A 16,239-nucleotide genomic window follows, 5' to 3' on the forward strand; every position below is an offset into this window, starting at 1 on the left:
GGTCTTCAATCCCCATTTCCTGCCCCAATCTGTGAGTTTTCTTTTTCTTTAATTTCTGTAACAGAATATTTTTATACAATCCGGTTTTTTTAATAAAAAAAAAATGCATTCTGGTTGTGAAACTTTGAGGACTCTTGTGCAAAATCTAGGTTTCGATCAGTTTTTGTTAATTGGTTACCGATTGCCGATTGAAAGTTTGGTAATTTTCCGCTTTTGAGGGTGTCAAGGGATTAGATGGTTGCTTTGGTTTCTGGAAATTTTCACTGACTGGTGCAGTTTGATTTTCAAAAAGTAAATTTTTTTTGGTTTTTTGAAATAAAGTGAAAAAAAAATTATACAAAAAAGAAAACTCATCCTTGTTTCCTTGCCTTCTTTTTTCCAGGGTGAAGCGAGGTGTTCTCTGTTCTTTTTTGCAATGGCAATTTGTAATAATTTGTCATTTTCAGGGTAGTCTCTCTCACGCGCCTCATTCCCAGATCTCCCTCGCCGCAATCTTTCTGGGCACTGGGCAGATCTCTCTCGCCTCGCGCCTCCCTCACACACTCACTGCTCTGGGTCCTGGGCGTCGCCCTTCTCTTGCTACTCTCAGGTGCTTGGCGCTCTCACTCACTCTCAGCTTTGTCTTCTTCGTCTTTGGTGAGGTAGTCTTTCTTTATTTCCGGCTCAACCTTCGTCTTCTCTACGGCTACCCCTTTTATCTCTCAGGCTTCGATCTTTCTCAGCTATTGTTAGTTATTTTCTGCTGTTTGAAAACCTGCATCTTCACTTCTCGAGGTGAAGCCACTGTACGTAGTTGCATCTATTCTGCATTTTCTTCGATGCTTGGGAACAATTCTGCGGGAAATAGTTCTTGGTTTATGAGCATCAAAGTGTTTTATTTATGATATTTCTGCGACCTTTTGTGGGATCAATTCAGTCGCAAGATTTGCTGCTAATGCATATTTTCCTGTTTTATTTGAGTTGACGGTTTTCCCTCTTTCAAAATAAAATTTTGAATTTATGCTGGGATTTGAGTATTTGTTGAGAGTATTACGTATTGTTGCTTGTGAACGTCAAATGAAAATTTTCTTAGCCTCCAAACTCAAACTATTGTTTCTTTACTAAAAATTTTAGCAGACATAAAGTCCAGATGCGAGGATGGAAGCCCTGTGACGGATAATTATGTTGGGCTGGTCATAGCTTTTGCTAAAAGAGTGGAATTCTGAAGTGCCCTGGGTTCCTACATGGAAGCAAGCAAAGAGGAGGCGCTTCAGGCAATAGAGGTTGCTGAGAAGCGATTTGCTCAGAGAGACTTTGCAGGTGCCAAAAGTTATGCATTAAAGGCAAAAACAATATGTCCTGAATTGGAGGGAATACCTCAAATGGTGGCTACATTTCAAGTTTATGTAGCTTCTGAGGCAAAATATAATGGCGAAGTAGATTATTATTCAATTCTTGGAATAAAACCTTCAGCAGATAAAGAGACCGTTAGGAAACAGTATAGGAAGCTGGCTGGGTTGCTTCACCCGGATAAGAACAAATGTGTGGGAGCTGACGGGGCCTTTAAGCTGGTATCTGAAGCATGGACTTGGCTATCAGATAGTGCCATGCGAAGTTCTTATGATCTCAAGAGAAATACACAAACGGCTGCTGGGGTCAATCAGACGAATTTGTCATCAGTCCATTCTGCAGGAACTACAGGTTATAACAAGTGTTTCAATTTATCAACTTCTCATGGTCGGCATGATACTTTCTGGACCATTTGCACTTCATGTAATGTCCAGTATGAGTACTTGCGTAAGTATGTGAATAAGAGACTTTCATGTAAAAACTGTCGGGGAACTTTCATTGCTGTTGAAACTGGGGCAGCCCCAGGAAATGGTTCTTTCCCTTACACTCCTTGGTCATATGTGCCGGGCAATGGGTATGGAGGTCATTCATTTGATAATGTAATGTCACGTATGTGCCTACCAATACCAGCTATTTCAATGGCAATGGTATCACTGGATATCATTCTCCACATGGATATGAGTATGTTTCAAATGTTTCATTTCAGTGGAGTCCTGGTGGACATGTCAATGGAAATGGTTCGACTCCCCTATCTTCTGATTCTGTTTGTAAGGTCAATGGAAATAGGAAGAGAGGAAGACCAAGAATCAAACCAACAGTTGATCCGAGGCATCAATCAGCAGAGACTGTGCAAAATGTAAATTCAGATGTATCATTCCACTGTAACGAACCTCAGGAAATTAAGCCCACTAGACCTGACAAAAAAAGGAAAATTGTTGTTGCAGCCAGTTTCCGAAATGGCTGTGAACAAAAGGAATTGAAATCAGCTTCTGAATCAAGATTAGCTGATGGGAATGAACGCATTGTACATGACCAGAAAGTTTCCTGTGCAAATGAAGTCCAAACTAAGCAGTATTCCGTGGCACCAGCATTTGATGCGAGAAAATTACTGATTGAGAAGGCCAAGGCGGATATTCAGAAGAAACTGGAGGAGATGAAACTGGCATCTGACGCTGCTGCTGTTGGGGAGAAAGCAAAATCTCTAGCAGAAGCTGGTCAAGTCAATAGAGAGGAATATAAAAGAGCATGTCTAAGTGTTTCTGACCATCAATTAGAGCATAGGAAAACTGCTTCCGTCACAATAACTGTCCCGGATTCTGACTTTCATGACTTTGATAAAGACAGGTCAGAACAGTGCTTTAGGCCAAAGCAAATATGGGCTTTATATGATGAGGAAGATGGCATGCCTCGTTTATACTGTCTAATCCGTGAGGTCATCTCTGTGAATCCATTTAAGATTCATATTAGTTATTTGAACTCAAAGACTGATAGTGAGTTTGGCCCAGTGAACTGGATGGATTCTGGTTTTACGAAATCTTGTGGAAATTTCAGGGCATACAATTCTGATGTTGTTGACCAGGTAAATATTTTCTCTCATCTTCTAGCACGGGAGAAGGCTGGTCGAGGTGGTTGTATTCGGATTTATCCGAGATGTGGAGATATTTGGGCTGTCTATCGAAACTGGTCTCCAGACTGGAATAGAGCGACTCCAGATGAAGTGAGGCATCAGTATGAAATGGTGGAGGTTCTTGATGATTACTCTGAGGAGCTTGGTGTTTGTGTTAGTCCCCTTATAAAGCTGGATGGATTTAAAACAGTGTATCAAGCAAATTCAGACAAAAAGGCTATAAGATGGATACCGAGGAGAGAAATGCTACGCTTTTCACACCAAGTGCCTTCTTGGTTGCTGAAGGGAGAGACAAGCAACTTGCCAGAAAGGTGTTGGGACCTTGATCCAGCTGCAACTCCTGATGAACTTCTTCATGCTGTTACAATCGCGAATGCTTCATAGGCAACAATGAAACACTTATTTGGTTTCTAATTAAGAATTTTTCAACACTATTCTAGATTTAACTGTACACTATGCCACGCTTGGCCAGAGAACATGAGAATTAACCACTTATGTCTTTTATTTGGGGGTGGAATTCTACTTTTTCGATGTGTATAGGCTCCCAAATCTAGGATTTCTTGTTCACTAAGGTTTGCTTCTTGCCCCCATAGGAGCCACGTAACTCTTGTAAGAATTCAGGACAGATTGGATCTGCCTGACAGCAGTTGTAGCTCTGGCCAGGATTGACTGGCAAAGAATTAAAACTGTAAAGGCTGCAAGCCTTGCTAAAATTTTAATCGCAATTCACTTTCACTCTGCATTCATTAGTTTTAAAACTTTTACTTATTCTTCTCATCTGACGTCTCATGAATTCTACACTTTTTTCAACCGTTGGAGGATGTAGGCAAAAACTGGAGTTATTTGACTTGTGATATTGTGTATCATTAAACAGCATATTTGAGAAGGGAAGCTTATTATTCTGGAATGCTTTTATGATCTAGATATATTGGTTAAATTGTTCATTGCTTTTATTGAATGGAAATGACGCAAAAGTATTAATGACACAATTGATATTAATGAATTCAAAACTTTGGGATTTGTACCGATTTCACAGTAAAGAGGAAGGAGGCCATAGACCAACTCCTTGTCCCCATTCCCAGGAGGGCATTTATTCCTATTGAGGTAGAGGTCAAAGTTGTACATTCAAGATGCATAACCTTGGGTGTTGTGATTTCTGTACACCTATTACTAATGCAGATGGCGTTCATGCTCTTCCTCCTGCATAGATCTTTTTAACATTGTCGGTCTTGTCACAGTGGGTTTACATTCCATCGCCTGAGTCCTTTTCACAGATTTCAACCTCTCCCTAAAGAACATAACAGGTAATTTCAACTTCACTTGCTTCAATGTCTAAGCTTCATTCCAGTTTTGTTCCGTTACCGATTTGATGGAGCAAATGTTGCTCTCTGCCTCTTGAAGCCCCTTCAAAGCGATAAACACAGTTCCGTTGTGTTGGAATTCTATAAATCTATTTATTTCTGACATGCAGATGCTTCACTATCTTTCATGGTACCTAGGAAATCAATGCATCAGATGGGCTTGGCTTTCATCGTCATATGGTCTTGGAAGATCTTGTCTCCAGCTACATAAACCCATCCATTGCAGATATTAAGATCGGTTCGAGGACATGGTATCCACAATTCTAATGACTTCATCCTGAAGTGCATGAAAAAAGATCTAGGAATCTCTTGTTGGGTTTCAGGGTATCACTCTGGATTCTGGAAGCCTGAGAGGAAGCTTCTGCATAATCTATCTACAGAGGATGTCAAATTGGTTTTGAAGAAGTTTGTTTCTTCCAATACACCTGCAAATCATGGTGCACGAGCTGATTGCATTTTTGTGTCGGGTTTATGGTGGTTCTTTTGGAATTTTAGCACAGTTCTTGGGGCTCAAGGCATGGTTTGAGTTTCAAACCATTTTCCGTTCTTGGAGCTCAAGCATGGTTTGAGGTTCAAACCATTTTCCGTTTCTATTGTTCTTAAGGAATCTGTTCTAAATGGAAAGAGTTCAGGTGCTGCCATCAAACTTGTTGATCTTGCCCGTGTTGAAGGGGCTTGCTCTTTAATAATGTTCATCTGAGATATGGTAGCCTCTTCAATTGAGAAGAGAATTTCTAATGGTAACGACACCAGAAGTGACAATTTCAGATGGGTCTTTTTTCTCTGAAAAGTTTGCCTTCATCACTGCTCCAGGGAGGATCGAAGAATCTAAGCTTAATTGTTGATATCAATTCCAAAGAAAATATGCCCTCTTTTGCATCATCTGTCCTTCAAATTGCTTTTTCCTTTAACTTCTGAATATTAGTGGTGTCACTGGCATCGTGGCTGTTTGCGAAATTTGAGTAGATTCATGAGGAGCAGCCTCAGAAGCCTCCACGGAAAATATAACTGTGCAGCAAGCTAGTCAGGCTAAAGAAGGTAGACATCCACACACACGTTACTGTTATTACAGGCACTCGGGTGTGGGCAGTGCTTTCAACATCATTCATGGAAGAAACTCAAATGAATTTGCACAAAAGATTGGACTTTTGCTGCAATAAAGTTATTATAAGTTGATTCATATTTGACTGTAGTAAACATTACCTATCTTGAAGAAATCTTGTTTCCCAAAATACGTAGTTTGTCTTATTTATGATCATTTGCTTATGAAGTGATAGTCTAGTATTCATATCTGTTGTTCAGATATCATGGATTTAACTGTTGGCTGGAATGTGTTAATGATTCTATCTCTTCATATTTTGATTGTGTTTGGTGGGGTTTTGCCCCCCCCCCCTTTTTCCCCATTCCACTATAGATTTTTGTTTGTTTTTCATAATATATGGATTTTACAACGCATGTTTTGGAATACTATATTTTGAACTTTCCACTGTTCTATTGGTTGAGTTTTTTCTTTATGAAATTTGAAAGGAGAACTTTTGGTGTCTCTGTAGTATTTATGGTTGATTTGCCTTTTGAACGATGTCTGGATGAAATTTTCCTTCAGCATATTTCCATTTTGCTGGTTATTTTTGTAGAAAAACGAACTCCTGGAAGCCATGAAAAGGCAAGACTTCGGTTTGCTCATGCTAAAACTGTTGTTCCTTTCTCTTGCTTGCTTGGTCTTTTCCTTGAAGGATCTGGTGAGGATTTTACAGTGATAACAGGAATAAATGAAACTTAAATCATGGATCATTTTATTTTGGAATTGCCACTTGCGATGTGTTTATCTCATTGTCACTTTGGCTTTTTGCAGAATTTGGACAGATTCAGAAGGAGCAACCTTTACAGCCCCCCCGTAAGCCTCCGCAGAAAAGAAAATGGCGGGGGAGCACTGTGGTGCCTTTTGCTGGTAACATGTTAATCCTTTATAGGTGTCCAGCAACAGAGAAATCCACTAGCAGTTACTTTGTTCGAGTGCTGCACAATGAACATCCCATTCCAATGCCGGTAAGCTTTTGGGATTGATGTGATGGCACGCAAGTTTAAATTGAATCTTAGCTACTGTTTAGACTTTTTATAATTTTTACTCTGTTCAGTGGTTTTAGGACTTCAATGTTGGTGTATGAAATCCTATTTAAACTTAGCATTGTTAATTTTGTTGCCATGTGTGATTTTTTCCTTGTGCAGGCTTGTCACGGTTCTGATTTCTGTCCATTTGAAATATTCAAGGTAGTTGAATAATCCTGCTCTAATGCTTCAGATCATCCGTGCTGTACTTTAGCTGTGGAATCCTTCTATTGCAGTATTCTGATTTTTGTGTTCTCTTGCGCAGGAAAAAGTAGTCACGCCTCATAAGAAGCATGCGTATGATACAATCTGTAGTGGGGATGTTGAGCACACGGGCGACGAGTTTTCTCAAATGTCTCTCTCACAGGGAAAAGGGGATAATACCCGCAAAGATGAATGCTAGACTGTTTACGGGGAAAAAAGAACCATAATTTTCTTTCTATCTCTTTTCCTTGGTGCCATTTTACAAATTTTCAGCGTGGGATATGGCGACTTGAAGAAAGATTATGCTGCCTGCAGATTAACCTTTGTTATCATGATATTGCTGCTTGATTTCACCTAATGTGTAGAGAATTCAGAGCTGCAAACACGTTGGTTGTGCTTTAGTTTGTTCAAGGATTTTGCTGATTCCACCATAAAGGTCTGGAGCTAAATGTTTTATTTTCATCCGTTCCTTAAGCTTCAATTTTGTCATTATAGAATAGAGAGATACTTGATCAGCCAACTTCGTTTCGTGACTAGCATTGTAATAGTTATATTTATGTTTTGCCCTGGTTTCTGTGGAAAAATTATATATAGGGTGTATGAAAATATGCTTAGAAAGGCATGGTGATTACCTAGGAATCCTAGGGAGTTGAGACAAGCGGGACTTTTGAGCATGCCAGTGCTTGTGTTGACTTGACACGTCACATCACATGTCCAGCATGGCCCAATTTTTGTCAGTTTCTTAATTTTGTTGGGCTTTCAATTTTGGGGCTAGCCCACCTCGATCCAAATGACATGGACAGGATCCGGCCAGATGGACCTCTGAGCTATGGGACAAGTCACTTCACTAGGGTTCATAAAGGTTGTTCTGCTTCAATTCGAGAGAGTCAATTTCTAGGTAGGTTAGATTTTTAAGGGGGGGGGGGGGAGTGAGTTTCTAATTAATGTTATGATTAAAGATGATGTCAGTCACAAGGATATGTCACTATGTACAGGGAAGAAATTGCGGAGACGGCAAACATAGTTTCAAGTCAGCATCTTGAGATGGGACCATAGTCGTTTTATTTAATTAATTTATACACTCCTCTGTTTTTGAATCTTGATTTCAATTTTCAAATTAAATATCCCTGTCATGCTCAATATATACAATAAATTTGTTAGGGACAAATTCAAAGTCAAAATAGACTGTATATAAAATTTGTTAAAATATTACTCTTTTTTTATTTGTTAGATTCTTTGAACAATTAAAATTATGTTGCGTGGTTGTAACGAGAATGAACATGATGGATAGATTAATCATATGCCCCGACAGAGACGGTAGAAATATTTAATAAGAGGGGCGGAACGCCAGGTAAGTATAAATATACAGAAACGTTCTGATCTTCTTTCATCGACCTTGTAGTCACACAAGTTTAATTAATAGAAATTCAATTATATTTTAATTTATTGTATATGAACATGGTTGTTGTATATTTTGGTGAAAAATACCTAATTTTAATTCTATATATATATGTACATGAATAGGGGAAACTTTTGTGTGTTGAATTATTTGTTTTTATTATCAAGTTATGTGTAATACTCCTTCGGTCCTTAATATAAGACATTTAACTAATTTGATTAAATTAAGAAAGTTAGGTAAGTTAGTTAATTATAAGAAATATAACATGTTTTTCCTAAAACATTATGACCATCTTTCTTAATATCCTTACTCCTTCATCTACTTGATTATGGTTGAGGGAATATCTATAGTAATAATTTAGGGGGAAAAATAATAAATATGAGAAATAGATCTTGTATTCAGGATAAAATTAACTTAATAATTAGATCTGATATTAAAGACCGGAGGAGTATATAACTAAATGTCTTCATAACTTTGCATCAATTCCTTAATAGCATACCAAATAAAATCATGTAAGGATCATTCGATTACATTTTATTTTCTATCACACTACATTTTATCACATTCTTATGAACCAAAGACCCTTCATTACACACAATACCCCAGAAAGTTGCCTCTTCCTCCATTTGTCATTCTCCCTACCCTGCCTTCATTTGTGCCAAATATGGCGAAAAAGAATATGAGTAAATATTGAATAGTGAAATTCCACTCCTTCGCGCAACATACCATTATTTATTCATAATCACAAAACAGTGACCAAACCATTACCCAAATTTCTAACAACATTAACATCAACAACCACCCAATCCTCCCCCTAACTCCAACCCTCCCACTTAACTATGCACATGTTGTTCAAAATGTTCTACCTAATTACCTGAATTCGATAATTTATACATTAATTATTCCACTGACAAAAAAATTATTATCCGAAATTTTATAGTAATTATTCTGAGAATTAAAAGGAGTTGTTACTCAACTTATTTAAAACTTTAACCTTTTTTAAACTCAATACTATTACAGTGTTTTTAAATAAAGTTCTCAGCAAGTTAAATATTTCATCACAAATCTTTAAATTGAAATATTAAATTTAAAATCAACAAAATTCAAAATAAAGGAGATCTTCCAAAATACTTGTGAATATGTAAATAAAGTAAAAACATTATGACGCAATAAAGGCCCAGCTGTGCCCGTTCTGTTGTACAACTGTTTGTTATTAATTTTTAATAATTAAGAGTTATTAATTAATTTGAGTAAATGCAATAAATAACCCCATTTTATTTATTTATTTTTGACTAAATTCTGATTTCGTTTCTCAACTTTCACTCCGATCGGCGATCGGCTGAAGCTCCTGAGTCCTATCCATCGCCGCCGCCACATCTCCCCGAACTCGGATCGGATCCACTTCCCAACCCGAATCTGGGAACCTGCACCTCCCCACTTTCTCCTTTTCCTTTCTGTACCAACGCCCCTTGCCTTGAACTTTATCATTTATTTAGCACACTCCACTTTGTACTTACAAATCGATTTGCCTTTCCACGTTTTCAGTGTCGTGAGAATTCGCAGTTTGCTCTCTGTTCAATTTTGCTTCAGCTGGGATCCCAAGTACATGTGCCGATCTAGGTCTTCAATCCCCATTTCCTGCCCCATCTCTGTGAGTTTTCTTTTTTCTTTTTCTTTAATTTCTGTAACAGAATATTTTTATACAATCCGGTTTTTTTTAATAAAAATAAATGCATTCTGGGTGTAAAATTTTGAGGACTCTTGTGTGAAAATCTAGGTTTCGATCGGTGGTTGCCGATTAAAAGTTTGGTAATGTCCCACTTTTGGAGGGTTTCAAGGCATTAGATGGTTGCTTTGTTTTCTGGAAATGTTCATTGATGTTGGCAGTTTGATTTTTCGAAAAAATAATTTTTTAGTTCTTTGAAATAAAAGTGAAAAAAAAATATATGGATGAATATTTTGTATTTAACTGTACTGTTGATTTCCGAAACCTTTTTCTTCCAAAAAGAAAAGCTCATCCTTGTTTCCTTGCCTTCTTTTTTTCCAGGGTGAAGTTAGGTGCTCTGTGTTCTTTTTTGAAATGGCAAATTTGTAATAATCTGTCATTTTCAGGGTAGTCTCTCTCGCGCCTCATTCCCTGATCTCCGTCGCCGCAATCTTTCTGGGCACAGGGCAGATCTCTCTCGCCTCGCGCCTCCCTCACACACTCACTGCTCGTGGGTCCTGGGCGTCGCCGTTCTCTTACTATTCTCAGGTGCTTGGCGCTCTCACTCACTCTCGGCTTTGTCTTCTTCGTCTTTGGTGAGGTAGTCTTTCTTTATTTCACGCTCAACCTTCGTCTTCCTCTACGGCTACCCCTGTTATCTCTCAAGCTTTGATCTTTCTCAGTTATTGTTAGTTATTTTGTTATTTTCTGCTGTTTGAAAACCTGCATCTTCACTTCTCGAGGAGAAGCCACTGTATGCAGTTGCATCTATTCTGCATTTTCTTCGATGCTTGGGAACAATTCTGCGGGAAATAGTTCTTGCCTTATGAGCATCAAAGTGTTTTATTTATGAAATTTCTGCGACCTTTTGTGGGATCAATTCAGTAGCAAGATTTGCTGCTAATGCATATTTTCCTGTTTTATTTGAGTTGACGGTTTTCCCCCCTTCAAAATAAAATTTTGAATTTATGCTGGAATTTGAGTATTTGTTGAGAGTATTACGTATTGTTGCTCGTGGATGTCAAATGAAAATTTTCTTAGCCTCCAAACTAAAACTATTCTTTCTTTACTAAAAATTTTAGCAGACAGAGTCCAGATGCGACGATGGAAGCCTTGTGACGGATCATTATGCTGGGCTGGTCATAGCTTTTGCTAAAAGAGTGGAATTCTGAAGAGCCCCAGGTTCCTACATGGAAGCAAGCAAAGAGGAGGCGCTTAAAGCAATAGAGGTTGCCGAGAAGCGATTTGCTCAGAGAGACTTTGCAGGTGCCAAAAGCTATGCATTAAAGGCAAAAACAATGTGTCCTGAATTGGAGGGAATACCTCAAATGGTGGCTACATTTCAAGTTTATGTAGCTTCTGAGGCAAAATATAATGGCGAAGTAGATTATTATTCAATTCTTGGAATAAAACCTTCAGCAGATAAAGAGACCGTTAGGAAACAGTATAGGAAGCTGGCTGTGTTGCTTCACCCGGATAAGAACAAATGTGTGGGAGCTGACGGGGCCTTTAAGCTGGTATCCGAAGCTTGGACTTGGCTATCAGATGGTGCCATGCGAAGTTCTTATGATCGCAAGAGAAATACACAAACGGCTGCTGGGGTCAATCAGACGAATTTGTCATCAGTCCATTCTGCAGGAACTACAGGTTATAACAAGTGTTTCAATTTACCAACTTCTCATGGTCGGCATGATACTTTCTGGACCATTTGCACTTCATGTAATGTCCAGTATGAGTACTTGCGTAAGTATGTTAATAAGAGACTTTCATGTAAAAACTGTCGGGGAACTTTTGTTGCTGTTGAAACCGGGGCAGCCCCAGCAAATGGTTCTTTCCCTTATACTCCTTGGTCATATGTGCCGGGCAATGGGTATGGAGGTCATTCATTTGATAATGTCACCTATGTGCCTACCAGTACTACCTATTTCAATGGCAATGGTATCACTGGATATCATTCTCCACATGGATATGAGTATGTTTCAAATGTTTCATTTCAGTGGAGTCCTGGTGGACATGTCAATGGAAATGGTTCGACTCCCCTATCTTCTGATTCTGTTTGTAAGGTCAATGGAAATAGGAAGAGAGGAAGACCAAGAATCAAACCACCAGTTGATCAGAGGCATCAATTAGCAGAGACTGTGCACAATGTAAATTCAGATGTATCATTCCACTGTAACGAACCTCAGGAAATTAAGCCCACTAGACCTGACAAAAAAAGGAAAATTGTTGTTGCAGCCAGTTTCCGAAATGCCTGTGAACAAAAGGAATTGAAATCGGCTTCTGAATCAAGATTAGCTGATGGGAATGAAAGCATTGTACATGACCAGAAAGTTTCCTGTGCAAATGAAGTCCAAACTAAGCAGTATTCCGTGGCACCAGCATTTGATGCGAGAAAATTACTGATTGAGAAGGCCAAGGCGGATATTCAGAAGAAACTGGAGGAGATGAAACTGGCATCTGATGCTGCCGCTGTTGGGGAGAAAGCAAAATCTCTAGCAGAAGCTGGTCAAGTCAATAGAGAGGAATATAAAAGAGCATGTCTAAGTGTTTCTGACCATCAATTAGAGCATAGGAAAACTGCTTCCGTCACAATCACTGTCCCGGATTCTGACTTTCATGACTTTGATAAAGACAGGTCAGAGCAGTGCTTTAGGCCAAAGCAAATATGGGCTTTATATGATGAGGAAGATGGCATGCCTCGTTTATATTGTCTAATCCGTGAGGTCATCTCTGTGAATCCATTTAAGATTCATATTAGTTATTTGAACTCAAAGACTGATAGTGAGTTTGGCCCAGTGAACTGGATGGATTCTGGTTTTACGAAATCTTGTGGAAATTTCAGGGCATTCAATTCTGATGTTGTTGACCAGGTAAATGTTTTCTCTCATCTTCTAGCACGGGAGAAGGCTGGTCGAGGTGGTTGTATTCGGATTTATCCGAGATGTGGAGATATTTGGGCTGTTTATCGAAACTGGTCTCCCGACTGGAATAGAGCGACTCCAGATGAAGTGAGGCATCAGTATGAAATGGTGGAGGTTCTTGATGATTACTCTGAGGAGCTTGGTGTTTGTGTTAGTCCCCTTATAAAGCTGGATGGATTTAAAACAGTGTATCAAACAAATTCTGACAAAAAGGCAATTAGATGGATACCGAGAAGAGAAATGCTACGCTTTTCACACCAAGTGCCTTCTTGGTTGCTGAAGGGAGAGACAAGCAACTTGCCAGAAAGGTGTTGGGACCTTGATCCAGCTGCAACTCCTGATGAACTTCTTCATGCTGCTACAATCGCGAATGCTTCATAGGCAACAATGAAACACTTGTTTGGTTTCTAATTTAGAATTTTTCGACACTATTCTAGATTTAACTGTACACTATGCCACGCTTGGCTAGAGAACATGAGAATTAACCACTTATGTCTTTTTATTTGGGGGTGGAATTCTACTTTTTCGATGTGTATAGGTTCCCAAATCTAGGATTTCTTGTTCACTAAGGTTTGTTTCTTGCCCCCATAGGAGCCATGTAACTCTTGTAAGAATTCAGGACAGATTGGATCTGCCTGACAGTAGCTGTAGTTCTGGCCAGGATTGACTGGCAAAGAATTAAAACTTTAAAGGCTGCAAGCCTTGCTAAAATCCTAGTTGCAATTCACTTCCACTTTGCATTCATTGGTTTTAAAATTTTTACTTGTTTTTCTCTTCTGACGCCTCATTAATTCTACACCTTTTTCAACAGTTGGAGGATGTAGGCAAAAACTGGAGTTATTTGACTTGTGATATTGTATATCATTGGAAAACAGCATATTTGAGAAGGGAAGCTTATTACTCTGGAATGCTATTATGATCTAGATATATAGGTTAAATTGGTCAATGCTTTTATTGAATGGAAGTGACGCAAAAGTATTAATGACACAATTGATATTAATGGATTCAAAACTTTGGGATTTTTACCTGTTTGACGGTAAAGAGGAAGGAGGCCACAGATCAACTCCTTGTCCCCTTTCCCAAGAGGACATTTATTCATATTGAGCTAGAGGGCAAAGTTGTACATTCAAGATGCATTACCCCGGGTGTTGTGATTTCTGTTCACCTTTGCTAATGCAGATGGCGTTCATGCTCTTCCTCCTGCATAGATCTTTTTAACATTGTGGGTCTTGTCACAGTGGGTTTACATTCCATCGCCTGAATCCTTTTCACGGACTTCAAAACCTCCCTAAAGAACATAACAGGTAATTTCAACTTCACTTGCTTCAATGTCTAAGCTGCATTCCAGTTTTGTTCCGTTATCAATTTGATGGAGCAAATGTTGCTCTCTGCCTCTTGAAGCCCCTTCAAAGTGATAAACGCAGTTCCCTTGTGTTGGAATTCTATAAATCTGTTTATTTCTGACATGCAGATGCTCCACTATCTTTCATGGTACCTAGGAAATCAATGCATCAGATGGGCTTGGCTTACATCCTCACCTGGTCTTGGAAGATCTTGTCTCCAGCTACATAAACCCATCCATTGCAGATATTAAGATTGGTTCCAGGACATGGTATCCACAATTCTAATGACTTCATCCTGAAGGGCATGAAAAAAGATCTATGAATCTCTTGTTGGGTTTCTGGATATCACTCTGGATTCTGGAAGCCTGAGAGGAAGCTTCTGCATAATCTATCTACAGAGGACGTCAAATTGGTTTTGAATAAGTTCGTTTCTTCCAATACACCTGCAAATCATGGTGCACGACCTGATTGCATTTTTGTGTCTGGGGTTTATAGTGGTTCTTTTGGAATTTAGCACAGCTCTTGGGGCTCAAGTCATGGTTTGAGGTTCAAACTATTTTCCGTTTTTGGAGCTCAAGCATGGTTTGAGGTTCAAACCATTTTCCGTTTCTATTCTTCTTTGGCCCTTAACTTGTTTGAAAAGGAATCTGTTCTAAATGGAAAGAGTTCAGGTGCTGCCATCAAACTTGTTGATCTTGCCCATGTTGAAGGGGGTTGCTCTTTCATAAAGTTCATTTGAGATATGGTGGCCTCTCCAATTGAGAAGGGAATTTCTAATGGTAACGACACCAGAAGTGACCATTTCAGATGGGTCTTTTTTCTCTGTGAAAAGTTCGCCTTCATCACTACTCCAGGAAGGATTGAAGAATCTAAGCTTAATTGTTGATATCAATTCCAAAGAAAATATGCCCTCTTATGCATCATCGGTCCTTCAAATTGCTTTCTCCTTTAACTTCTGAATATTAGTGGTGTCACTGGCATCGTGGCTGTTTGCAAAATTTGAGTAGATTCATAAGAAGCAGCCTCAGAAGCCTCCACAGAAAATATGGCTGTGGAGCACTGAGGACCTGTAGCTGGTGACATCATGCTGGTCCGCAATAATTGTCCAGCTGCAGACAAATCCACTGGCAGTTGAACTTCATGCGAGTGCTGGACAATAAACGCCCCATTCCAATGCCAGTAAGCTCTTGGCAGAAATATGACGTTGTGCAAATTTGAAATGAACTTTAACTACAGTTTAGACTTCTATATAGTTTTATGTTGTTCAATGGTTGTAGGATTTCATTGTTGGCGCATGAAATCCTATCTAATGAAGTGGATGAATATCAAACTTTGCATGATCAATTTTGCTATGATTTGTAATTTTTTTGTACAATGTCGATTTCTGCCCATATGAAGTATTCGAGGGATTCGAATGATCCTGCTCTAGTTGCCTCAGATTATCCATGCTGCCCTGTCGTTGTAGAATGGATCTTTTGTTGTCGCATTCTGACTTTTGTTTTCATGCCAACACAGAAAAAAGTTGTGTATCATGATCATGATTGCGTGTGTGGGCTTTTACCAGCCGAGTCCTTTCATGAACTCCGTAAGGTCCCAAGTGGGGTGGCAAGTATTATTCTGGCGTCATGCACAAGCTAGATGATCTTATAATATTGGGAGAATCCCAATATTAGTAAATTCTTAATCAGGACATGAGATGTAATTAAATTTTTTTTAATATTCTTTAATTAAAGATAAAAATTAATTATTTTATCCTGTCCAAATGGTTCATCATCTCTTATTAGTAATATTTAGACCAAAAAACATAGAAATAATTTTTCAGTGTTTGAAATTTTGCATATATAACTAAAACTTTTAAAATATTTTAATAAACATTTTAAATTATAATATAAGTATTCTGTAAATAAATATTTTTTCAGGTTGGAAATATTTATTTTAAAATTGTAAAATATTTTAATTGCAAGAAATATTTAATATTAAATTGTTATAATTTACATTATAACGCAGATGATGAGAAATGAAAATAAAAAATATTTATTTAAAGGCTACTTATATTTCCAATTAAACATTTTTTATTAAAATATTTTAAATAATTTTAGATATATATACAAATTTTAAGCACTTTAAAATTATTTATATGTTTTTTTGTCTTAAAAAATAATCGTAAAAGATGAGGAATCATTTGAAAGGGATAAAATAATTTTTTTTCTTTTAACTGAAGATGGTCATTCTAATTATATAATA

At 38.2% G+C, this 16,239-nt stretch overlaps 2 protein-coding genes and 2 pseudogenes across 4 annotated transcripts; all 4 read left to right on the plus strand.

Moving 5' to 3' along the window:
• Positions 1-459: 459 nt before the first annotated feature.
• Positions 460-3,683, plus strand: LOC114717015 (uncharacterized; annotated as a pseudogene).
• A 920-nt stretch (positions 3,684-4,603) lies between these two features.
• On the plus strand, positions 4,604-5,017 carry LOC114717019 (inositol polyphosphate multikinase alpha-like). The gene is made up of 2 exons (XM_028902099.1): positions 4,604-4,837; positions 4,922-5,017. Exons 1-2 carry the CDS (start codon positions 4,604-4,606, stop codon positions 5,015-5,017), a joined length of 330 nt encoding a protein of 109 aa, XP_028757932.1.
• A 4,334-nt stretch (positions 5,018-9,351) lies between these two features.
• Positions 9,352-13,379, plus strand: LOC114717016 (uncharacterized). Of its 3 annotated transcripts, XM_028902098.1 has the most exons (4): positions 9,352-9,482; positions 9,572-9,677; positions 10,074-10,332; positions 10,814-13,379. In XM_028902098.1, exon 4 carries the CDS (start codon positions 10,922-10,924, stop codon positions 13,031-13,033), a length of 2,112 nt encoding a protein of 703 aa, XP_028757931.1. In that variant the 5' UTR covers positions 9,352-9,482; positions 9,572-9,677; positions 10,074-10,332; positions 10,814-10,921; the 3' UTR covers positions 13,034-13,379. The 3 variants fall into 3 exon arrangements, with proteins under 3 accessions (XP_028757931.1, XP_028757929.1, XP_028757930.1); XM_028902096.1 differs by having other exon boundaries at positions 9,352-9,677; positions 10,817-13,379; XM_028902097.1 differs by having other exon boundaries at positions 9,352-9,677; positions 10,139-10,332.
• Positions 13,380-13,831: 452 nt separating this feature from the next.
• On the plus strand, positions 13,832-15,413 carry LOC114717020 (inositol polyphosphate multikinase beta-like; annotated as a pseudogene).
• The last annotated feature ends 826 nt before the right edge of the window (positions 15,414-16,239 follow it).

The sequence above is a fragment of the Neltuma alba genome, unplaced genomic scaffold (assembly GCF_004799145.2).
Source record: "Neltuma alba isolate B1F8T4 unplaced genomic scaffold, ASM479914v2 tig00011705_pilon, whole genome shotgun sequence".
Classification (NCBI taxonomy): domain Eukaryota; kingdom Viridiplantae; phylum Streptophyta; class Magnoliopsida; order Fabales; family Fabaceae; genus Neltuma; species Neltuma alba.

Excerpts from the sequence above, each read along its gene's own strand:
- LOC114717019 (XM_028902099.1), top strand. The coding sequence starts at position 4,604 with ATGAAAAAAGATCTAGGAATCTCTTGTTGGGTTTCAGGGTATCACTCT. Across the intron at positions 4,838-4,921 it reads TTCTTGGGGCTCAAGGCATG|GAATCTGTTCTAAATGGAAA; the intron begins GTTTGAGTTTCA and ends ATTGTTCTTAAG.
- LOC114717016 (XM_028902096.1), top strand. The coding sequence starts at position 10,922 with ATGGAAGCAAGCAAAGAGGAGGCGCTTAAAGCAATAGAGGTTGCCGAG.